This window comes from Aquarana catesbeiana, linkage group LG05 (genome assembly GCF_042186555.1).
Source record: "Aquarana catesbeiana isolate 2022-GZ linkage group LG05, ASM4218655v1, whole genome shotgun sequence".
Lineage (NCBI taxonomy): Eukaryota > Metazoa > Chordata > Amphibia > Anura > Ranidae > Aquarana > Aquarana catesbeiana.
In genome coordinates, this window is record NC_133328.1 from 649795077 (window position 1) to 649821042 (window position 25966).

The 25966-nt window shown below is 47.0% G+C and overlaps 1 protein-coding gene across 1 annotated transcript in view; it reads left to right on the forward strand.

Moving 5' to 3' along the window:
• The window catches only part of LOC141145678 (uncharacterized), a 703163-nt gene that overhangs the window by 274689 nt on the left and 402508 nt on the right, over positions 1-25966 (forward strand). The window contains exon 3 of the mRNA XM_073632527.1: positions 20929-20994. Coding sequence (XP_073488628.1) covers positions 20929-20994 — 66 coding nt within the window. The remainder of the gene's footprint in view (positions 1-20928; positions 20995-25966) is intronic.

Below are 25966 nucleotides of genomic sequence, written 5' to 3' on the forward strand. Positions count from 1 at the left end.
ATCCAGCAAAGAGACATCCCCCATATCCAGCAGAGACATCCCCCATATCCAGAAAAAGAGCAATCCCCCAAATCCGGCAAGAGACATCCCCCATATCCAGCAAAGAGACATCCCCCATACCCAGCAAAGAGACATCCCCCATATCCAGCAAGAGGCATCCCCATATCCAGCAAAGAGACATTCCCCATATCCAGCAAAGAGACATCCCCCATATCCAGCAAAGAGACATTTCCAATATCCAGCGATGAGACATCCCCCATATCCAGCAAGAGAAATCCCCCATATCCAGCCAAGAGACATCCCCCATATTCAGCAAAGAGACACCCCCCATACCCAGCAAAGAGATATCCCCCATACACAGCAGAGACATCCCCAATATCCAGCAAACTGACATCCCCCATATCCAGCAAAGAGACATTCCCCATATCCAGCAAAGAGACATCCCCCATATCCAGCAAAGAGACATCCCCCATATCCAGCAAAGAGACATTCCCCCATATGAAGCAGAGACATCCACTATATCCAGCAAGAGACATGCCCCATATCCAGCAAGAGACATGCCCCATATCCAGCAGAGACATCCTCCATATCCAACAAAGAGACATCCCTCATATCCAGCAAAGAGACATCCCCCATATCCAGCAAAGAGACATCCCCCATATCCAGCAAGAGACATCCCCAATGTCCAACAAAGAGACATCCCCCATATCCAGCAAAGAGACATCCCCCATATCCAGCAGAGACATCCCCCATATCCAGAAAAAGAGCAATCCCCCAAATCCAGCAAGAGACACCCCCCATATCCAGCAAAGAGACATCCCCCATATCCAGCAAGAGGCATCCACATATCCAGCAAGAGACATCCCCCATATCCAGCAAAGAGACATCCCCCATTTTCAGCAAAGAGACATCCCCAATATCCAGCAAAGATACATCCCCATATACAGCAAAGAGACATTCCCCATATCCAGCAAAGAGACATCCCCCACATCCAGCAAAGAGACATCCCCCATATCCAGCAAAGAGACATCCCCCATATCCAGCAAGAGACATGCCCCATATCCAGCAGAGACATCCTCCATATCCAACAAAGAGACATCCCCCATATCCAGCAGAGACATCCTCCATATCCAACAAAGAGACATCCCCCATATCCAGCAAGAGATATCCCCCATATCCAGCAAAGAGACATCCCCCATATCCAGCAAGAGACATCCCCAATGTCCAGCAAAGAGACATCCCCCATATCCAGCAAAGAGACATCCCCCATATCCAGCAGAGACATCCCCCATATCCAGAAAAAGAGCAATCCCCCAAATCCAGCAAGAGACATCCTTCATATCCAGCAAAGAGACATCCCCCATACCCAGCAAAGAGACATCCCCCATATCCAGCAAGAGGCATCCCCATATCCAGCAAAGAGACATTCCCCATATCCAGCAAAGAGACATCCCCCATATCCAGCAAAGAGACATTTCCAATATCCAGCGATGAGACATCCCCCATATCCAGCAAGAGAAATCCCCCATATCCAGCAAAGAGACATCCCCCATATTCAGCAAAGAGACATCCCCCATACCCAGCAAAGAGATATCCCCCATACACAGCAGAGACATCCCCAATATCCAGCAAACTGACATCCCCCATATCCAGCAAAGAGACATTCCCCATATCCAGCAAAGAGACATCCCCCATATCCTGCAAAGAGACATCCTCCATATCCAGCAAAGAGACATTCCCCCATATGAAGCAGAGACATCCACTATATCCAGCAAGAGACATGCCCCATATCCAGCAAGAGACATCCCCCATATCCAGCAAGAGACATGCCCCATATCCAGCAGAGACATCCTCCATATCCAACAAAGAGACATCCCTCATATCCAGCAAAGAGACATCCCCCATATCCAGCAAAGAGACATCCCCCATATCCAGCAAGAGACATCCCCAATGTCCAACAAAGAGACATCCCCCATATCCAGCAAAGAGACATCCCCCATATCCAGCAGAGACATCCCCCATATCCAGAAAAAGAGCAATCCCCCAAATCCAGCAAGAGACACCCCCCATATCCAGCAAAGAGACATCCCCCATATCCAGCAAGAGGCATCCCCATATCCAGCAAGAGACATCCCCCATATCCAGCAAAGAGACATCCCCCATTTTCAGCAAAGAGACATCCCCAATATCCAGCAAAGATACATCCCCATATACAGCAAAGAGACATTCCCCATATCCAGCAAAGAGACATCCCCCATATCCAGCAATGAGACATCCCCCATATCCAGCAAAGAGACATCCCCCATATCCAGCAAGAGACATGCCCCATATCCAGCAGAGACATCCTCCATATCCAACAAAGAGACATCCCCCATATCCAGCAGAGACATCCTCCATATCCAACAAAGAGGCATCCCCCATATCCAGCAAGAGATATCCCCCATATCCAGCAAAGAGACATCCCCCATATCCAGCAAGAGACATCCCCAATGTCCAGCAAAGAGACATCCCCCATATCCAGCAAAGAGACATCCCCCATATCCAGCAGAGACATCCCCCATATCCAGAAAAAGAGCAATCCCCCAAATCCAGCAAGAGACATCCTCCATATCCAGCAAAGAGACATCCCCCATACCCAGCAAAGAGACATCCCCCATATCCAGCAAGGAGAAATTCCCCATATCCAGCAAAGATACATTCCCCATATTCAGCAAAGAGACATCCCCCATATTCAGCAAAGAGACATCCCTGATATCCACCAAGAGACATCCCCCATATCCAGCAGAGACATCCCCCATAACCAGCAAAAAGACATCCCCCATATGCAGCAAAGAGACATTCCCCATATACAGCAAAGAGACATCCCCCATATCCAGCAAAAGACACCCCCCATATCCAGCAAAGAGCAATCCCCCATATCCAGCAAGGAGACATCCCCCATATCCAGCAAAAGACACCCCCATATCCAGCAAAGAGCAATCCCCCATATCCAGCAAGGAGACATCCCCCATATTCAGCAAGAGACATCCCCCACATCCAGCAAAGAAACATCCCCCATATCCAGCAAAAGACACCCCCCATATCCAGCAAAGAGCAATCCCCCATATCCAGCAAGGAGACATCCCCCATATCCAGCAAGAGACATTCCCATATCCAGCAAAGAGACATCCCCCATATCCAGCAAAGAGACATCCCCCATATCTGGCAAAGAGACAGCCCCCATATCCAGCAAAGAGACATCCCCAATCTCCAGCAAGAGACATCCCCCATATCCAGCAAGAGACATCCCCCATATCCAGCAAAGAGACATCCCCCATATCCAGCAAAGAGACATCCCCTATATCCAGCAAGAGACATCCCCAATGTCCAGCAAAGAGACATCCCCCATATCAACCAAAGAGACATCCCCCATATCCAGCAGAGACATCCCCCATATCCAGAAAAAGAGCAATTCCCCAAATCCAGCAAGAGACATCCCCCATATCCAGCAAAGAGACATCCCCCATATGGAGCAAAGAGACATCCCCCATATCCAGCAAGAGGCATCCCCATATCCAGCAAGAGACATCCCCCATATCCAGCAAAGAGACATCCCCCATATTCAGCAAAGAGACATCCCCAATATCCAGCAAAGAGACATCCCCCATATACAGCAAAGAGACATTCCCCATATCCAGCAAAGAGACATCCCCCATATCCAGCAAAGAGACATTCCCCATATCCAGCAAAGAGACATCCACCATATCCAGCAAAGAGACATTTCCAATATCAAGCGATGAGACATCCCCCATATCCAGCAAGAGAAATCCCCCATATCCAGCAAAGAGATATCCCCCATACCCAGCAAAGAGATATCCCCCATACACAGCAGAGACATCCCCAATATCCAGCAAACTGACATCCCCCATATCCAGCAAAGAGACACCCCCATATCCAGCGATGAGACATCCCCAATATCCAGCGATGAGACATCCCCCATATACAGCAAAGAGAAATTCCCCATATCCAGCAAAGAGACATCCCCCATATCCAGCAAAGAGACATCCCCCATATCCAGCAAAGAGACATTCCCCCATATGAAGCAGAGACATCCACTATATCCAGCAGAGAGACATCCCCCATATCCAGCAAAGAGACATGCCCCATATCCAGAAGAGACATCCTCCATATCCAACAAAGAGATATCCCCCATATCAAGCAAAGAGACATCCTCCATATCCAGCAAAGAGACATCCCCCATATCCAGCAAGAGACATCTCCAATGTCCAGCAAAGAGACATCCCCCATATCCAGCAAAGAGACATCCCCCATATCCAGCAAAGAGACATCCCCCATATCCAGCAAGAGACATCCCCAATATCCAGCAAAGAGACATTTCCCATATCCAGCAAAGAGACATCCCCATATGCAGCAAAGAGACATCCCCCATATCCAGCAAAGAGACATCCCCCATATCCAGCAGAAATATCCCCCATATCCAGCAAAGAGACATCCCCCAAATCTAGCAAGAGGCATCCCCATATCCAGCAAAGAGACATCCCCCATATCCAGCAAGAGAAATCCCCCATATCCAGCAAAGAGACATCCCCCATATTCAGCAAAGAGACATCCCATATACGCAGCAAAGAGATATCCCCCATACACAGCAGAGACACCCCCAAAATCCAGCAAAGAGACATCCCCCGTACCCAGCAAAGAGACAACCCCCGTACCCAGCAAAGAGACAACCCCCATATCCAGCGATGAGACATCCCCCATATATAGCAAAGAGACATTCCCCATATCCAGCAAAGAGACATCCCCCATATCCAGCAAAGAGACATCCCCCATATCCAGCAAAGAGACATTCCCCATATGAAGCAGAGACATCCACTATATCCAGCAGAGAGACATCCCACATATCCAGCAAGAGACATGCCCCATATCCAGCAGAGACATCCTCCATATCAAACAAAGAGACATCCCCCATATCCAGCAAAGAGACATCCCCCATATCCAGCAAAGAGACATCCCCCATATCCAGCAAAGAGACATCCCCCATATCCAGCAGAGACATCCCCCATATCCTGAAAAAGAGCAATCCCCCAAATCCAGCAAGAGACATCCCCCATATCCAGCAAAGAGACATCCCCCATATCCAGCAAGAGACATCCACCATATCCAGCAAAGAGACATTTCCCATATCCAGCAAAGAGACATCCCCCATATCCAGCAAAGAGACATCCCCCATATCCAGCAAGAGACATCCCCCATATCCAAAGAGACATCCCCCGTATCCAGCAGAGACATCCCCCATATCCAGCAAAGAGACATTTTCCCATATCCAGCAAAGAGACATCCCCCATATCCAGCAAAGAGACATCCCCCATATCCAGCAAGAGACATCCATCATATCCAGCAAAGAGACATCCCCCGTATCCAGCAGAAACATCCCCCGTATCCAGCAAAGAGACATGCCCCATATCCAGCAAGAGGCATCCCCATATCCAGCAAGAGGCATCCCCATATCCAGCAAGAGACATCCCCTCATATCCAGCAAAGAGACATCCCCCATATTCAGCAAAGAGACATCCCCCATATCCAGCAAGAGACATCCCCCATATCCAGCAAAGAGACATCCCCCATATCCAGCAAAGAGACATCCCCAATATCCAGCAAAGATACATCCCCCATATCCAGCAAAGAGACATCCCCCATATCCAGCAAAGAGACATCCCCCATATCCAGCAAAGAGACATTCCCCCATATCCAGCAGAGAAATCCACTATATCCAGCAGAGAGACATCCCCCATATCCAGCAAGAGACATTCCCCATATCCAGTAAAGAGACATCCTCCATATCCAACAAAGAGACGTCCCCCATATCCAGGAAGAGACATCCCCCATATCCAGTGAAGAGACATCCCCCATATCCAGCAAGAGACATCCCCAATGTCCAGCAAAGAGACATCCCCCATATCCAGCAAAGAGACATCCCCATATCCAGCAGAGACATCCCCCATATCCAGAAAAAGAGCAATCCCCCAAATCCAGCAAGAGACATCCCCCATATCCACCAAGAGACATCCCCCATATCCAGCAGAGACATCCCCCATAACCAGCAAAGAGACATCCCCCATATCCAGCAAAGAGACATTCCCCATATCCAGCAAAGAGACATCCTCCATATCCAGCAAAAGACACCCCCCATATCCAGCAAAGAGCAATCCCCCATATCCAGCAAGGAGACATCCCCCATATCCAGCAAGAGACATTCCCATATCCAGCAAAGATATATCCCCCATATCTAGCAAAGAGACAGCCCCCATATCCAGCAAAAAGACTTCTCCCATATCCAGCAAGAGACATCCCCCATATCCAGCCAGAGACATCCTCCATATCCAGCAAAGAGACATCCCCCATATCCAGCAAAGAGACATCCCCAATGTCCATCAAAGAGACATCCCCCATATCCAGCAAAGAGACATCCCCCATATCCAGAAAAATAGCAATCCCCCAAATCCAGCAAGAGACATCCCCCATATCCAGAAAAGAGACATCCCCCATATCCAGCAAAGAGACATCCCCGATATCCAGCAAAGAGACATCCCCCATATCCAGCAACGATACATTCCCCATATCCAGCAACGATACATTCCCCATATTCAGCAAAGAGACATCCCCCATATTCAGCAAAGAGACATCCGTGATATCCAGCAAGAGACATCCCCCATATCTGGCAAAGAAACATTCCACATATCCAGCAAAGAGACATCCCCCATATACAGCAAAAGACATACCCCACATCCCGCAAAGAAACATCCCCCATATCCAGCAAAGAGACATCCCCCATATCCAGCAAGGAGACATCCCCCATATCCAGCAACGATACATTCCCCATATTCAGCAAACAGACATCCCCCATATTCAGCAAAGAGACATCCCTGATATCCAGCAAGAGACATCCCAAATATCTAGCAAAGAAACATCCCTCATATCCAGCAAAGAGACATCCCCCATCTACAGCAAAAGACATACCACACATCATGCAAAGAAACATCCCCCATATCCAGCAAAGAGACATCCCCCATATCCAGCAAGAGACATCCCCCATATCCAGCAAGGAGACATCCCCATATCCAGCAAAGAGACATTCCCCCATATGAAGCAGAGACATCCACTATATCCAGCAGAGAGACATCCCCCATATCCAGCAAGAGACATGCCCCATATCCAGCAGAGACATCCTCCATATCCAGCAAGAGACATCCCCCATATCTGGAAAAGAAAAATCCCACATATCCAGCAAAGAGACATCCCCCATATCCAGCAAGGAGACATCCCCCATATCCAGCAAAGAGACATCCCTGATATCCAGCAAGAGACATCCCCCATATTCAGCAAAGAGACATCCCTGATATCCAGCAAGAGACATCCCCCATATCTGGCAAAGAAACATCCCTCATATCCAGCAAAGAGACATCCCCCATCTACAGCAAAAGACATACCCCACATCCCGCAAAGAAACATCCCCCATATCCAGCAAAGAGACATCCCCCATATCCAGCAGGAGACATCCCCCATATACAGCAAAGAGACATCTCCCATATCCAGCAAAGAGACATCCCCCATATCCAGCAAAGAGACATCCCCCATATGCAGCAAAGAGACATTCCCCCATATGAAGCAGAGACATCCACTATATCCAGCAGAGAGACATCCTCCATATCCAACAAAGAGACATCCCCCATATCCAGCAAAGAGACATCCCCCATATCCAGCAAAGAGACATCCCCCATATCCAGCAAGAGACATCCCCAATGTCCAGCAAAGAGACATCCCCCATATCCAGCAAAGAGACATCCCCCATATCCAGCAGAGACATCCCCCATATCCAGAAAAAGAGCAATCCCCCAAATCCAGCAAGAGACATCCCCCATATCCAGCAAAGATACATCCTCCATATCCAGCAAGAGACATCCCCCATATCCCGCAAAGAGACATTTCCCATATCCAGCAAAGAGACATCCCCCATATCCAGCAAAGAGACATCCCCCATATCCAGCAAGAGACATCCCCCATATCCAGCAAAGAGACATCCCCCATATCCAGCAAAGAGACATCCCCCATATCCAGCAGAAACATCCCCCATATCCAGCAAAGAGACATCCCCCATATCCAGCAAGAGGCATCCCCCATATCCAGCAAAGAGACATCCCCCATATCCAGCAGAAACATCCCCCATATCCAGCAAAGAGACATTCCCCATATCCAGCAAGATACATCCCCCATATACAGCAAAGAGACATTCCCCATATACAGCAAAGAGACATCCCCCATATCCAGCAAAGAGACATTCCCCATATCCAGCAAAGAGACATTCCCCATATCCAGCAAAGAGACATTTCCAATATCCAGCGATGAGACATCCCCATATCCAGCAAGAGAAATCCCCCATATCCAGAAAAGAGACATCCCCCATATTCAGCAAAGAGACATCCCCCATACCCAGCAAAGAGATATCCCCCATACACAGCAGAGACATCCCCAATATCCAGCAAACTGACATCCCCCATATCCAGCAAAGAGACACCCCCCATATCCAGCGATGAGACATCCCCGATATCCAGCGATGAGACATTCCCCCATATGAAGCAGAGACATCCACTATATCCTGCAGAGAGACATCCCCCATATCCAGCAAAGAGACATCCCCCATATCCAGCAAAGAGACATCCCCCATATCCAGCAAAGAGACATCCCCCATATCCAGCAGAGACATCCCCCATATCCAGCAGAAACATCCCCCATATCCAGCAAAGAGACATCCCCCAAATCTAGCAAGAGGCATCCCCATATCCAGCAAAGAGACATTCCCCATATCCAGCAAAGAGACATCCCCCATATCCAGCAAAGAGACATTTCCAATATCCAGCAAAGAGACATCCCCCATATTCAGCAAGAGACATCCCCCACATCCAGAAAAGAAACATCCCCCATATCCAGCAAAAGACACCCCCCATATCCAGCAAAGAGCAATCCCCCATATCTGGCAAAGAGACATCCCCCATATCTAGCAAAGAGACAGCCCCCATATCCAGCAAAGAGACATTTCCAATATCCAGCAAAGAGACATCCCCCATATCCAGCAAAGAGACATTTCCAATATCCAGCAAAGAGACATTCCCCATATCCAGCAAAGAGACATCCACTATATCCAGCAAAAAACACCCCCCATATCCAGCAAAGAGCAATCCCCCATATCCAGCAAACAGACATCCCCCATATTCAGCAAGAGACATCCCCCACATCCAGAAAAGAAACACCCCCATATCCAGCAAAAGACACCCCCCATATCCAGCAAAGAGCAATCCCCCATATCTGGCAAAGAGACATCCCCCATATGCAGCAAGAGACATTCCCATATCCAGCAAAGAGACATCCCCCATATCTAGCAAAGAGACAGCCCCCATATCCAGCAAAGAGACAGCCCCCATATCCAGCAAGAGACATCCCCCATATCCAGCAAGAGACATCCCCCATATCCAGCAAAGAGACATCCCCCATATCCAGCAAAGAGACATCCCCCATATCCAGCAAGAGATATCCCCAATGTCCAGCAAAGAGACATCCCCCATATCAAGCAAAGAGACATCCCCATATCCAGCAGAGACATCCCCCATATTCAGAAAAAGAGCAATCTCCCAAATCCAGCAAGAGACATCCCCCATATCCAGCAAAGAGACATCCCCATATCCAGCAAGGAGACATCCCCCATATCCAGCAAAGATACATTCCCCATTTAAATAAAATTTAAATTGACTTTTGGTTGCAAGCCCATACAACAAAAAAATTTAAAAAAACAAAACAGTGTGGGGGTCCCCCTTCCCAGTCCATGCCAGGCCCTTTTGGTTTGGTATGGATTTTAAGGAGAACCCTCATGCCAAAATAAAAAAAAAATGGTGTGGGGCCCCCCTAAAATCCATACCAGACAATTATCCGAGCATGCAGGTCAGGAAAGGGAGGGGACGAGCGAGCGCACCTCCCCCCCTCCTGAACCATACTAAGGCTACTTTCACACGGAAGCGCCGCTAAAAGAGCGCTAAAGTGCCGGTCGTTTTTGCGCTGCTTTAGTGGCATTTTAGCAGCGCTTTTTGGGTGCTAGCTGGCCTTTTTTTTTAGGTCCCGTGATAACGAGATCTTAGAAAAAGAACAAGGACCTGTTTTGCGGCGCTTTCAAATCCCTTTTAAGGCGCTTTCAACAATTTCAATGGGCAGGGTCGTTTTGGGAGCTTTATTTATAGCGCTCCCAAGCTGCCCCAAAGATGCTGCTTGCAGGACTTCTCCTAACGTCCCACAAGCGCACCGCCCCAGTGTGAAAGCACACATTGAAGTTACATAGTAGGTGAGGTTGAAAAAAGACACAAGTCCATCAAGTCCAACCTATGTGTGTGATTATGTGTCAGTATTACATTGTATATCCCTGTATGTTGTGGTCGTTCAGGTGTTTATCTAATAGTTTCTTGACGCTATTGATGCTCCCCGCTGAGACCACCGCCTGTGGAAGGGAATTCCACATCCTTGCCGCTCTTACAGTAAACTTGGAAAGGAACAAGAGAAAAGGGCCTCTGAGTGCAGGTATTTGTTTAATGACAACAATAAGTTATCCAAACTTACAGCTTAATAAGGAGAAAACCGGCTACATAAGGGGACGGCTCCAGGATTAGCCCCGGCGTCCATGACATGGATACGGTGATGAGGATCAGAAGAGACGGCTTCGGTCCCCCGTAGGAGAGAGCAGACCGCTGTGCTGGATGGAAGTTCCGTGATCCAAGATGAGGGCGCTCCTGGGCGTGTGACGTCACTGGAGTGAAGAGAACCACAACGCGTTTTCCGAGCATGCGCGAAGTACCCACTGGGCATGCGTACTCCTTTATCAAGTGTAGGGCAGACAGGGAAGACAACTGACTTATATAGCTCCGCATAGAAGGAAGAAAAACACTACAGCTGATGGGGTAAACACAATTAACTGGAACGGAGTATTGAGAATTATGTTTGAAAAACAAAAACAGAAACGAAAACAAAAAACAAAGAGCAAAAAGCCCGCTAACAAGGAAGGAGGGGGGAAGGGGGGGGCCCGAACTAATGATGAATATTAAAGAAAAATAAAAATGAAAAATGATGTATATATATATATATATATATATGTATAAAAAATATATATGAAAAAATAATGATAATAAAAAATAATAATAAGAAATAATAATAACAACTAATGAAAAATGGTAAAGAAAATTATAAAAGGAAACAGTAATGTGGGGAGTATAATTACAATCAAAATTATATATATATGTATATATAATGAGAGAAATCCCATATGTATAATAATAATAATGATGTTGTTTTTGCTGAAGGAAAACCAAAAATGATAATAATAACTAATATATATATATATATATATATATATATATATATATATATATATACACATACATATTAATATTTGAGAGATGGGACTGTGATATCTCACTACTTGGAGATGCAATCTTATTGCTGTGTAGATAAGTCAAGTAACAGTGACTACTATCAGGAGATGGATAGTGGATGGATAGGGATAAAAAAATTGTTAGTTATTAAAAATATATATGTCATTTAAGGGTACGTTGCTGCTAAGTTGGTAAAAAACTGGAGGTAATAGAAACTCCTAGTGACCATTGTATATACTGGGGATGATAAATAAAAATGTATATACACTGAACGAAATACACCATACATCTATGCATATAAAATACAAATAATTCTATAGGGATATATATCTCTAAAGAAAAAATAAAAAATAATAATATGTCAGAAATACATGAAGAATAAATGTATGAAAAAAGAATACAATATATAAAAAAACGCATATATAAGCAAAATAGAACCATACTATAATGGGAAAAAGAAAAAAAAAAATGTTTGGATGGTTAAATGATAGTATTGACTTCTATTTCTTCGTTTAACCCATTGGGCGCAAGAGTATCAAGGGTGTATATTAGGGATGAGCCGAACACCCCCCTGTTCGGTTCGCACCAGAACATGTGAACAGGAAAAAAGTTCGTTCGAACACGCGAACACCGTTAAAGTCTATGGGACACGAACATGAATAATCAAAAGTTCTAATTTTAAAGGCTAATATGCAAGTTATTGTCATAAAAAGTGTTTGGGGACCTGGGTCCTGCCCCAGGGGACATGGATCAATGCAAAAAAAAGTTTTAAAAACGGCCGTTTTTTCAGGAGCAGTGATTTTAATAATGCTTAAAGTCAAACAATAAAAGTGTAATATCCCTTTAAATTTCGTACCTGGGGGGTGTCTATAGTATGCCTGTAAAGGGGCGCATGTTTCCTGTGTTTAGAACAGTCTGATAGCAAAATGACATTTTGAAGGAAAAAACTCATTTAAAACTACCCGCGGCTATTGCATTGCCGACAATACACATAGAAGTTCATTGATAAAAACGGCATGGGAATTCCCCAAAGGGGAACCCCGAACCAAAATTTAAAAAAAAAAATGACGTGGGAGTCCCCCTAAATTCCATATCAGGCCCTTCAGGTCTGGTATGGATATTAAGGGGAACCCCGGCCAAAATTTAAAAAAAAAAATGACGTGGGGTTCCCCCTAAATTCCATACCAGACCCTTCAGGTCTGGTATGGATTTTAAGGGGAACCCCGCGCCAAAAAAAAAAAAAAAAAAAACGGCGTGGGGTCCCCCCAAAAATCCATACCAGACCCTTATCCGAGCACGCAACCTGGCAGGCCGCAGGAAAAGAGGGGGGGACGAGAGTGCGGCCCCCCCCTCCTGAACCGTACCAGGCCACATGCCCTCAACATTGGGAGGGTGCTTTGGGGTAGCCCCCCAAAACACCTTGTCCCCATGTTGATGAGGACAAGGGCCTCATCCCCACAACCCTGGCCGGTGGTTGTGGGGGGTCTGCGGGCGGGGGGCTTATCGGAATCTGGAAGCCCCCTTTAACAAGGTGACCCCCAGATCCCGGCCCCCCCCCTGTGTGAAATGGTAAGGGGGTACATAAGTACCCCTACCATTTCACGAAAAAAGTGTCAAAAATGTTAAAAATGACAAGAGACAGTTTTTGACAATTCCTTTATTTAAATGCTTCTTCTTTCTTCTATCTTCCTTCATCTTCTGGTTCTTCTGGTTCTTCTGGCTCTTCTGGTTCTTCCTCCGGCGTTCTCGTCCAGCATCTCCTCCGCGGCGTCTTCTATCTTCTTCTCCTCGGGCCGCTCCGCACCCATGGCATGGGGGGGAGGCTCCCGCTCTTCTCTTCTTCTTTTCTTCTCTTCTTCTCTTCTTCATTTTCTTCTTACTTTTCTACAGACTTTCGAATGAACGGACTTGCCTACACACGATCGACCAAAGACCGACAGATTTGTACGTGATGACGTACACCGGACTAAAATAAGGAAGTTGATAGCCAGTAGCCAATAGCTGCCCTAGCGTCGGTTTTTGTCCGTCGGACTAGCATACAGACGAGCGGATTTTTCGACCGGACTCGAGTACGTCGGAAAGATTTGAAACATGTTTTATTTCTAGGTCCATGGGACTTTTGGGATAAAAAGTCAGCTGGAGCCCACACACGATCGAATTGTCCGACGGAGTCCAGTCCTCAGGACAAAGTCTGCCGGAAAGTCCGCTCGGGTGTACGCGGCATTAGCCGTCTTCTCCAGGTGTTTAAAGCTGATAATTTGACTCATCCATTATTAAAATACAACCACACTAAGCGAGTGTGTCCCGTGTGTCCAGACGGCGGTGTTATGTGCAACTCACCCCCGTACAGTGCAGCAAGTTCTAAAAATCTGATGCCGGTGAGGGCACTCAGACCACGGCCGATCACTCGCATTTCAGCTCCTCCATTCAGTAAACATCTTAGATTATTTTCAGCAAAGGCAAGGCATTCTGTGATTGGAGTAGGGGAGATTGTGTTGTGCATCCACAGGGTGCCTTGCATGAAGTTGGGGGTAATTTGCAATTGCCATACAAATTGATTGAAAGGTTTCTTGCACTGGAGCTATTCGATGATGTTGGGAGATTGAAGGATTAATTGTGAATGGAGGGGGGAAGCTTTTTTTTGGGGGGCTATAAAGTTGCCCAGATGGCAGCACAGACATCGCTCCTGTGGAAGTCATATTCAAATTCAATGTGTTGAGTGGGGACGGTTTGTGATGTGATGCGACGGGGTTGCAGGAAAGAAGTTTGCTCCGTCTATGGCCGGCCTTACTCTCCTAACTTGTCGTCATTAGTTATGGGACGAACACCCCCCACCCCCGGTTCGGTTCCCACCAGAACTCCCAAATGGGGAAAAAGTTCAGCCCGAGCCGCAAACCAAATTAAAGTCTATGGGACCTGAACATGAAAAATCAAAAGTCCCCATTTTGAAGGTTATATGTAAGTAATTGGCCATAAAAGGTGCCCGGGTACTGCCCTGGGGGACAAGTATCAATGCAAACATTTTTTTTAAAACTATTGTTTTTTCAGGAGCAGTGATTTTAATAAATAATACAGTAAAACAATGAAAATTAAAAATTCCTTTATCTATAGTGCCTGGGGAGTCCCCTTAGTCTGTCTGTAAAGTTGCACATCTCCGCCATGTATAGAACCTGCTGCAGCAAAACTGACATTTCTAAAGAAAAACTAAAATTACATTTAAATTGACTCGTGGTTGCAAGCCAATACAAAACAAAAGTGTGGGGTACCCCTTCCTAGTCCATGCCAGGCCCTTTTGGTCTGGTATGGATTTTAAGGGGAACCCCATGCCAAAATTAAAAAGAAATGGTGTGAGGCCCCCATAAAATCCATACCAGACCCTTATCTGAGCATGCAGGTCAGGAAAGGGAAGGGACAAGCGAGCGCCCCTCCCCTCATCCTGAACCATACTAAGGCTACTTTCACACTGAAGTGCCACTAAAACGCCGGTTGAAAAATGCCTCGGTGTGAAAGGGGTCTAAGACTGGAGCAGAGAGAATCTGGTGCCGCTCTGCATAGTAACCAATCAGCCTCTAGCTTCAGCTTGTTCAGTTTAGCTTTAAAAATGAAAGCTAGAAGTTGATTGGTTGTTCCGGATTTTAGCTTCTCAAGACTTAGTAGATTTCCCATAATGTGTCCATTGCGCCCCCTGGAGGCGGGTACAACAGCCATACTGGAGGCGGGGTCTTCGCATACTGATCATTACTTCCTATGACCCCGAGCCCTCCCGTCCTGTCATCAGACCCGCCCATGTGTGTGCGGTGATCTCTGTGCCACGCAGGTGACAGGGACATCATTCTGCATAAAATAACGATCGACTATATGTATCCCTGGAGGGGGGAGGGGATGGAGGTTTTGCTCTGTAATAAAATGCAGTTTTGATTTAAAAGTGTTGATTCCCATTGTAGAAGAAAAGCCGGTCCTGCCCGGTCCTTGTCATCACCGAATGATAAATCTGTGTTTTATTCTGTAGAAGTCGATGGATTCCGGAGATCTGACAGTCCCAGCAGAACCCAGCGAGAGCCTCATAATGGAGACCACCACAAAACTCCCATGCTGCCGGTGGCCAAGAAGGGACCCTTGCATGGTACGGGAATGGAGGTGACACTTTGGGGTCTATTTATAAAAGAATCTCCAGAACTATTCGTCCAGCACTACTCCATGTACATTCGTTCTGTACGAGGGATCCAGCGGGTGGGGGGATGGGGAAAAATCGAACGTTCTTCAGGTGTTTTCTCTTTGGAACGAATGTTCTTATGATTATTAATAACATAAATCAGCGGGCGCCGCCTCTCCCCTGCAGATGGAATGAGCGCTAATAGATTATTAAATGTATATAAAAGTATTATGCATGAAATAAAAGTACGGAGAATTCAGGGAAGAAACTGAACGTTCTTTTTCTGGAGAAGAAACACTTTGTGATGATCCAGAAGCAGCAGAAAGAGCGAGAACTCTGGAGCTCCGCCCACTTTTATTCCATAAAGTATTTTGTGGACGGAGGAATCAGTTCCTTTCTTTTTTTTTAATCAGCCGGCTGGCCGATCAAAAAAAACACGACCGATCTTTGGCCATCTTTATTGGATTACAATTAGATAGATGAGCCACAGGATAATAATCCCATAGACTGGTGATGGTGATAATAATCATATGGAATCATCATCATCAATCCATCAACATTTGGTTAATTCTCCCAGAACGAATGTACATGAAGTTTCTCAGGACGAATATCTGTACACATTTTCTATAATGAGACCCGTCATGTCTGTGGGGTCGTCTGCCGCCATCTTCTGACAGATCCGTCACTTTACTAATACCGATCATCTCTTCCCTCTCCACAGAAATGTACAGGAATGGGTGATCCATTTGTCAGGCCTCCATCCCATGACATCACCGCCGATGATGAGGTAATCAGGGGTTCTATGTGTTATTCCCGGGGGGACATCAGGAAATTCTGCCCCCTCCCCCTCAGAGTGATATTTCATTGTCTAGTAGACTGACCCCTTTATACATCCCTACCTACTACTTCCTGTACAACACTGAGGGGGGTGTGACCCCTGGCATGAGATTTCCCTTCACTTCCTGTCCCATATTGTAATATTGTTTTCTTGCACAGAGCTCAAAATTTCAAGTCCTGAGCTACTAGCCAGACCTCAAGGGTTACTTGCCACCAGTTGCTCCGCCCAACCCCTACCCTGCCCCGCCCCTAATCCTGCCCTTAAACTGGCCCCTAAACCCACCCTCACAAAATGACACTTAAATGTTTTATGCAGAGCTAAGTTATAAAAATATTAACAACTTTATCTGTGTCCGCCAATGCAGCCTGTGCCCGCCAATGATGCAGCCTGTGCCCGCCAATGATGGAGCCTGTGCCCGCCAATGCAGCCTGTGCCCGCCAATGATGCAGCCTGTGCCCACCAATGCAGCCTGTGCCCGCCAATGATGCAGCCTGTGCCCGCCAATGATGGAGCCTGTGCCCGCCAATGCAGCCTGTGCCCGCCAATGATGCAGCCTGTGCCCGCCAATGATGGAGCCTGTGCCCGTCAATGCAGCCTGTGCCCGCCAATGATGCAGCCTGTGCCCACCAATGAAGCCTGTGCCCGCCAATGATGCAGCCTGTGCCCACCAATGCAACCTGTGCCCACCATGCAGCCTGTGTCCCATGCAGTTTGTGCCCACCATGCAGCCTGTGTCCCATGCAGTTTGTGCCCACCATGCAGCCAACCTGTGGAGGGGAAGAGAGGAGAGCCGCCCGCTGGATGATCAGAGCAGGGAACATCACTGCTTTCATTTCAATAGCTGTGTGTTCCCCCGCTGTGCGCTGTCCAATAAGCCCCTCCCCTTGTCCAGGGAACTTTGATACATGTCACCCGTCCTAGGATTGGACGGGTGATCTGTCTATCATAGTCCCGGAAAAAGAGGAGGGGCTTATGTGACAACACACAGCTATTGAAATGAAAGCTGTGATGTTCCCTGCTCTGATCATCTAGCTGACGGCTCTCCTCTATTTCCCTTTGTGATCGGCGGTGCTCGCCCCCCCCCCCACTCCCAGGCAGCGCTTCTGCCAGCCCTCAAAATCCACTCGCCAAATGCGAGCGGGCGAGTGGAATTTTTGAGGGCTGTTCTACCTGATCCTTTTGTGTTCGGTCATTTACTGACTCTTGTGGGTGTTAGCCGTCTTCTCCAGATGTTTAAAGCTGATAATTTGACCCATCCATTGTTAAAATACAACCACACCAAGCGAGTGTGTCCCGTGTGTCCAGACGGCGGTGTTATGTGCAACTCACCCCCCGTACAGTGCAGCAAGTTCTAAACATCTGATGCCGGTGAGGGCACTCAGACCACGGCGGATCACTCGCACTCCAGCTCCTCCATTCAGTAAACATCTTAGATTATTCCCAGCAAAGGCAAGGCATTCTGTGATTGGAGTAGGGGAGATTGTGTTGTGTATCCACCCCCTCCTCCAATCACAGGGTGCCTTGCATGAAGTTGGGGGTAAGTTGCAATTGCCATACAAATTGATTGTAAGGTTTCTTCCACTGGAGGTATTCAATGATGTTGGGAGATTGAAGGATTAATTGTGAATGGAAGGGGGAGGCTTATTCTTTTGGCGCTATAAAGTTGCCAAGATGGCAGCACAGACATCGCACCCGAGGAAGTCATATTCAAATGTGTTGAGTGGGGACAGTTTGTGATGTGATGCGACAGGGTTGCAGGAAGGAAATTCGCTCCGTCTATGGCTGGCCTTACTCTCCTAACTTGTCGTCATTAGTGATGGGCCGAACAGCCCCTCCCCCGGTTCAGTTCCCACCAGAACTCCCAAATGGGGAAAAAGTTTAGCCCGAGCCGCAAACCCTATTAAAGTCTATGGGACCTGAACATGAAAAATCAAAAGTCCCCATTTTGAAGGTTATATGCAAGTAATTGGCCATAAAAGGGGGATAGGTGCCCGGGTACTGCCCTGGGGGACATGTATCAATGCAATCATTTTTTTTTTTTAAACAATTGTTTTTTCAGGAGCAGTGATTTTAATAAATCATACAGTAAAAAAATGAAAATGAAAAATTCCTTTATCTATAGTGCCTGGGGAGTCCCTTTAGTCTGCCTGTAAAGTGGCACATCTCTACCATGTATAGAACCTGCTGCAGCAAAACTGACATTTCTAAAGAAAAATAAAATTTAAACTGACTCGTGGTTGCAAGCCAATCCAAAAAACAACAAACAAAAAAACAGTGTGCCAATCCATGCCAGGCCCTTTTGGTCTGGTATGGATTTTAAGGGGAACCCTCATGCCAAGATAAAAAAAATGGTGTGGGGCCCCCCTAAAATCCATACCAGACAATTATCCGAGCATGCAGGTCAGGAAAGGGAGGGGACAAGTGAGCGCCCCTCCCCCCCTCCTGAACCAAACTAACGCTACTTTCACACTGAAGTGCCGCTAAAACAGCGATAAAGCGCCGGTCGTATTTACGTTGCTTTAGCTGAGTTTTAACAGCGCTTTTTGGGCGCTAGTGGGCCGTGTTTTTTTATGTCACGTGACAATGGGACCTAAAAAAAAAACGAACAAAGACCCGTTTTGCGGCACTTTCAAATTGCTTTTAAGGTGCTTTGGAAGTGCTGCCCATTCATTTAAATGAGCAGGGGCGTTTTGGGAGTGCTATTTATAGCGCTCCCAAGCTGCCCCAAAGATGCTGCTTACAGGACTTCTCCTAACATCCCGCACCGCCCCAGTGTGAAAGCACACATTGAAGTGAATGGGGAGGCAGTTTTCAGGCGCTTTACAGGCGCTATTTTTAGCGCTAAAACGTTTGAAAGACGCCTTCAGTGTGAAAGGGGTCTTAGACTGGAGCACACTGAATCTGGAGCCGCTCTGCATATTAACCAATCAGCCTCTAGCTTCAGCCTGTTCAGTTTAGCTTTAAAAATGAAAGCTAGAAGTTGATTGGTTGTTCCGGATTTTGGCTGCTCCACTCTTAGTAGATTTCCCTCAATGTGTCCATTGCGCCCCCTGGAGGCGGGTACATGGGCCATACTGGAGGCGGGGTCTTGGCATACTGGTCATTACTTACTATGACTACGAGCCCTCCCGTCCTGTCATCAGACCTGCCCATGTGTGTGCGGTGATCTCTGTGTCGCACAGGTGACAGGAACATCATTGGATATAAGATAACGATCCACTATATGTATCCCTGGAGGGGGGAGGGGATGGAGGTTTTGCTCTGTAATAAAATGCAGTTTTGCTTTAAAAGTGTTGATTCCCATTGTAGAAGAAAAGCCGGTCCTGCCCGGTCCTTGTCATCACTGAATGATAAATCTGTGTTTTATTCTGTAGAAGTCGATGGATTCCGGAGATCTGACAGTCCCAGCAGAACCCAGCGAGAGGAACGTGAAACCAATCCTGTGCTGCGAATGGCCAATAATTGAGGATTGCAAGGTAAGGGAATGGAGGTGACACTTTGGGGTCTATTTATAAAAGAATCTCCAGAACTATTCATCCAGCACTACTCCATGTACATTCGTTCTGTACGAGGGATCCAGCGGGTGGGAGGATGGGGAAAAATCGAATGTTCTTCAGGTGTTTTCTCTTTGGGACGAATGTTCTTATGATTATTAATAATATAAATCAGTGGGCGCCGCCTCTCCCCTGCAGCTGGAATGAGCGCTAATAGATTATGAAATGTATATAAAAGTATTATGCATGAAATAAAAGTACGGAGAATTCAGTGAAGAAACTGAACGTTCTTTTTCTGGAGAAGAAACACTTTGTGATGATCCAGAAGCAGCAGAAAGAGCGAGAACTCTGGAGCTCCGCCCACTTTTATTCCATAAAGTATTTTGTGGACGGAGGAATCTGTTCCTTTCGTTTTTTAATCAGCCGGCTGGCCGATCAAAAAAACCTGACCGATCTTTGGCCATCTTTATTGGATTACAATTTTAAAGATGAGCAACAGGATAATAATCCCATAGACTGGTGATGGTGATAATAATCATATGGAATCATCATCATCAATCCGGCTTACGCGTTTCGAAGGGCACATCCCTTCTTCATCAGAGCTCAGCAGTCGGGCTGCTGAGCTCTGATGAAGAAGGGATGTGCCCTTCGAAACGCGTAAGCCGGTAGTGAGGCCTGTATGTTCATCTAAGACCTTTGGAAGGCTTCGCTCATCACTACAACCGCGTGCTGCTAGTTGCTGCTCGAGGTTTACACCTGGTTTTACAAACTACTTGTGAGTTATTTCTTTTATCATTTTTATTCAATAAATTTTACAAAAGATAATGCACATGGCCGGTGCGCCCCTCTCTCTTTTTATTTCGAATATCTGTACACATTTTCTATAAATAGACCCGTCATGTCTGTGGGGTCGTCTGCCGCCATCTTCTGACTGATCCGTCACTTTACTAATACCGATCATCTCTTCCCTCTCCACAGCTCTGTCAAGGAATGGGTGATCCATTTGTCAGGCCTCCATCCCATAACATCACCGCCGATGATGAGGTAATTGGGGTTCTATGTGTTATTCCCGGGGGGGACATCAGGAAATTCTGCCCCCTCCCCCTCAGAGTGATATTTCATTCTTTAGTAGACTGACCCCTTTATACATCCCTACCTACTACTTCCTGTACAACACTGAGGGGGGGGTGACCCCTGGCATGAGATTTCCCTTCACTTCCTGTCCCATATCCACAACAGGAAGTCACAGGATGCCGGGAATATGCGATTGTCATAGGACACGCCCTCCAAACCGTTCAGTGATGTCCAAATCGTGTATTTATGAAAAATTACCAGCCGGAAAAAATGCAGTTTTATAAATGAATCAAAACAATGAAATGAATAAACAACTTCAAGAAATAAAACTTTAGAAGCCTCCATCACACCAAAGTCCTCATCAGAGCCCCCCCTTACATCAGGGTCCCCATAAGAGTAAATTCTTTACATCAGGGCCCCCATCAGAGTCCCTCCTTACATCAGGGTCCTAGTCTAGTCTAGTCTAGTCTAGTTTGGCAACAAAGAATAAAAGGGTTAATCAGAAGAAGAATGGTCGAGATCCAAGTCAGGGTCAGTTCCAATCTGGCAGCTGAGTACAAAAGGGGCAAAGAAGTAGAATGGTCAAGGTACAAATCCGAGGTCAATGGCAAGCTGCAATCAAGAGTAGTCAAATAGGTTTCCAGGTCACAACAAGTTCAGACAGATCACACACTAGCACAGGAACAAGGGGGAACTGAAGATAATCCAGCAATTTGGCAGTGTCTGGGCTGGGCTTATATAGGGAATCATAGGAATAAAATGAGCCATTTTTGTACGGCGGTCCACAACAACAAATATGGATGTAAACCCATCAGAGGGTGGTAGCTCCACTATGTAATCCATGCTGATCTGTTCCCAGGGTCTAGAGGGAACAGACAGGGGGCGTAGGAGACCCAATGATTCATTATTTTCAGTTTTGCTGTGATTGTATACGGGGCAGGAATTGACAAAAGTGTGGCAGTCTGCCTTGAGGGTAGGCCACCAAAAGGTTTGCAAAGCAGATTGGTGGTTTTGGTCACCCCGAAATGCCCTGCTAAATTGTTGTCATGGCAGAGTTTGAGCACAGGAACTCTCAGTTGAAGGGGCACAAACACAGCATGGTCATGGAAGAAACGTCCGTCCTTTTCTTGCAGATGTTCTCCTGAGGGCAGTTGGTCTAGAGTGGAGGCCAGTTTAATCCTGAACAAGAGGTTATCCGCAAGTAGGAAGAAATTATAGGCAGGGAGTATAGCGTCTGTCGTTATTATTATTATTATTATTATACAGTATTTATATAGCGCCAACAGTTTACGTAGCGCTTTACAACTTGAGGGTAGACAGTACAAATACAATACAATTTGATACAGTAGGAATCAGAGGGCCCTGCTCCTTAGAGCTTACAATCTAAGAGGGAAGGTCAAGAGATACAAGAGGTAATAACTGTGGGTGATGTGCTGATTGAGAAGATAAATGTACAGTTGTTAGGTGGGGGCCAGATAGGCTTCTCTGAAGAGATGAGTTTTCAGGGATCGTCTGAAAGTGGATAAAGTAGGAGAAAATCGGACGGATTGGGGTAGAGCATTCCAGAGGATGGGGGAGGCTCTGGAGAAGTCCTGAAGGCGAGCATGGGATGAGGTGACAAGGGAGTTTGAGAGCAGGAGGTCTTGGGAGGAGCGAAGAGAACGATTAGGTTGGTATTTTGTGACTAGGTTAGAGATGTAGCTAGGGGCCAGGTTGTGGATGGCTTTGTAGGTTATAGTTAGTATCTTGAATTTAATTCGGTGACTGAGTGGCAGCCAATGGAGGGATTGGCAGAGGGGTGTAGCAGACGCTGAGCGGTTTGTGTGGTGGATGAGCCTGGCCGCAGCGTTCATGATGGACTGAAGTGGGGATAGCCTATTTAGAGGTAAACCAATGAGGAGGGAGTTGCAGTAGTCAAGGCGGGAGATGACCAAGGAGTGGATTAGAAGCTTTGTGGTGTCATTGGTTAGGAAGGGGCGTATCTTGGAGATGTTGCGAAGACAGAGGCGGCAAGCTATGGATAGTGATAGAATGTGGGGTCGAAAGGTTAGTTCAGAGTCCAGGATTACACCTAGGACCTTGGCGTGGGGAGATGGGTTGATAGTTGAGCCGTTGATCTTGACAGGGAGATCAGGGGAAGTGGCACCTGAGGGAGGAAATATCATGAGCTCGGTTTTGGATAGGTTGAGTTTGAGAAAGTGATGTGACATCCAGGCTGATATGTCTGCTAGTAAGTTGGTAATGCGTGAGGAGACAGATGGAGAGAGCTGGGGGGTGGAGAGATAGATTTGGGTGTCATCAGCGTAGAGATGATATTTAAAGCCGTGGGAGGCAATCAACTGACCCAAGGAGGTGGTGTAGATTGAGAAAAGGAGAGGTCCGAGAACAGAACCTTGGGGGACCCCAACGGAAAAAGGAAGAGGAGATGAGGAAGTAGAGTTGTAAGTGGCACTGAAGGAGCGGTGGGATAGGTAGGATGAGAACCAGCGAAGAGTACAGTCACGGAGACCAAAGGAGTGGAGTTTTTTGAGGAGGAGGGGGTGGTCCACTGTGTCAAAGGCAGCAGAGAGATCCAGGAGAAGTAGTACAGAATAGTGTCCATTGGCTTTAGCCATTAGTAGGTCATTTGAGAGTTTAAGGAGAGCAGTTTCCGTGGAGTGTTGAGGGCGAAAACCGGACTGAAGGGGATCAAGAAGTTTATTCATGGTCAGATGGTCACTTAATCGGTTGTAGACCAGTCTTTCAAGAAGTTTGGAGGAGAAGGAGAGTAAGGAGATGGGACGTAAGTTGTTGAGATTGGTGGGATCCAGTGAGGGCTTTTTTAGTATGGGGGTGACTAGCGCATGTTTTAGAGAGTTTGGGAAGATGCCACAAGAGAGGGAGAGGTTGAAAATGTGAGTTAGAGAGCGTAGAATCGAGTCAGAGGGTGAGCGTAGCATTTGCGAGGGAACAGGATCCAGGGGGCAAGTGGTTAGATGAGTGCTAGATAAAAGTTTAGCAACCTCAGTAGTAGTAGCAGGGTTGAATGAGGGAAGTAATGATTGTATCTGTGGACATGGGGTGTTGCATGGGGGAGGTTTTTGCGCATTGGCGATCTCCTCATGAATTGTATCAATCTTAGTTTTGAAGTGATTGGCAATCTCCTCTGCAGTGAGTGAGTTGGTGGGTGGAGGCAGTGGAGGACAGAGTAGAGTGTTGAAGGTAGAGAAGAGTTGACGTGGACTGGATGAGAAGGTGTTAATGAGTGTGATAAAGTAGGTCTGTTTGGCAGTGTGAAGGCAGGAGTAGTATTTTAGGAGGGCAGATTTATATTGTGTGAAGTCTTCCTGGGTCTTAGTCTTATGCCACAGGCGCTCAAGAGCACGGCTACGTTTTCTGAGACTTCTGGTGTCATCTGTTTGCCAGGGTTGTAGCAGTCGGGGCCTAATTCTGCGTGTAGTGAGGGGGGCCAGCTTGTCTAGGGAGGAAGACAGTGAGCTGTTGTAGATGAAAGTAGCTTGGTTGGGGCAGGACAGGGGGGAGATTTTGTCATAGAGGTGATCAGTATCAGAGTAGAGAAGAGAAGGGTTGAGATGGCGAAGGTTTCTGCGTGTAACTGTTAGGCGGTTGGATGGAGAAGAGGTGGAAGACAAGGAGAGAGCAAAACTAATAAGGTGGTGATCAGAGAGTGGGAGTGGATTGTTGGAAAGGTTGCACGGAGTGCACAGATAGGAGAAGGCAAGGTCAAGGGTGTTGCCGTTGGAGTGGGTAGGAGCCTGTATCCATTGCTTCAGGTCAAGCGATGAGTTTAGATTAAGAAGTTTAGAAGTAATAGTAGTGTTAGTGTTGACAGGGATGTTGAAGTCCCCAAGAATAATTGTGGGGATTTCAGAAGAGAGAAAGTAGGGTAGCCAGGCAGAGAAGTCATCAAGAAAGGCTGATACCGGTCCAGGGGGCCGGTAGATGACAGCAATTCTTAGCGAAATAGGAGAGAAAAGACGAATGCAGTGTGCCTCAAAAGAGGAGAGTGTCAGAGAGGGAGGTGGGTGAAGAACCTGATAGGTGCTGCATGGGGCTAGAAGGATTCCCACTCCACCTCCCTTCCGTCCACTTGGTCTGGGGGAGTGAGTCCAGAGAAGGCCCCCATGGGAGAGGGAAGCAGGAGAAATAGTATCCGATTCATGAAGCCAGGTTTCAGTAATGGCAAGTAGGTTAAAGGAATTTGTGATGAAGAGGTCGTGGAGGGTGGTGAGTTTGTTGCAGACAGAACGTGCATTCCACAGGGCACAGGAAAAGGGGGGGCTGGTTTTGGAAAGAGGAATAGAGACCAAGTTCTGTGGGTTGCGGCTCCTGCCAGAGGGTGTAGGGGGATGGGAGCGTTGGGCAAAGACAGATGATGGTGGCCCAGGGTTTGGGGATATGTCACTAGAGATTAGGATAAGCAGGAGGGTGAGGGAGGTAATGTGGGACTGTGATTTATGTGAAGGGGCATGTCTCAGAGTACTGGAGGTTTTATCAGTGTATGGATGTAGAATGAGCGAGAGTTGGTAAGAGCAGTAGTAGGGGGAAGACAGAAGGCAGGGTGATATGTATAAGCAGGCGGGTGGAGAGGGGGGGTGAAGGTAAGAGAGTTTGAGGAGAGAGGAGAGGAGTGTCAGAAGCAGTGGTAGAGAGTGCATGTTACAGAGTGGAAGGAGAGCTTAATAGAGAGACAGGGTCACCTGCAGTCTGTTAGCAGCTTTCCAGTGCAGATTGCTGTATTCGTTTGCTTCGTGCAATCGCTGAAGTGCAGAGAATGAAGTGCATATCACTTGTAGAAAGAATCACTTAGAGAAAGAAGCCTTAAAGATAGAAGCCATTGCAATGTGCTCCCCCGAGCAATGAGATGTGTCGTTGGCGAGTTATCTGATGTTGGATACGTGTGGGATAAAGCATCAGGTTTACAATTCTTGGATCCCGGATG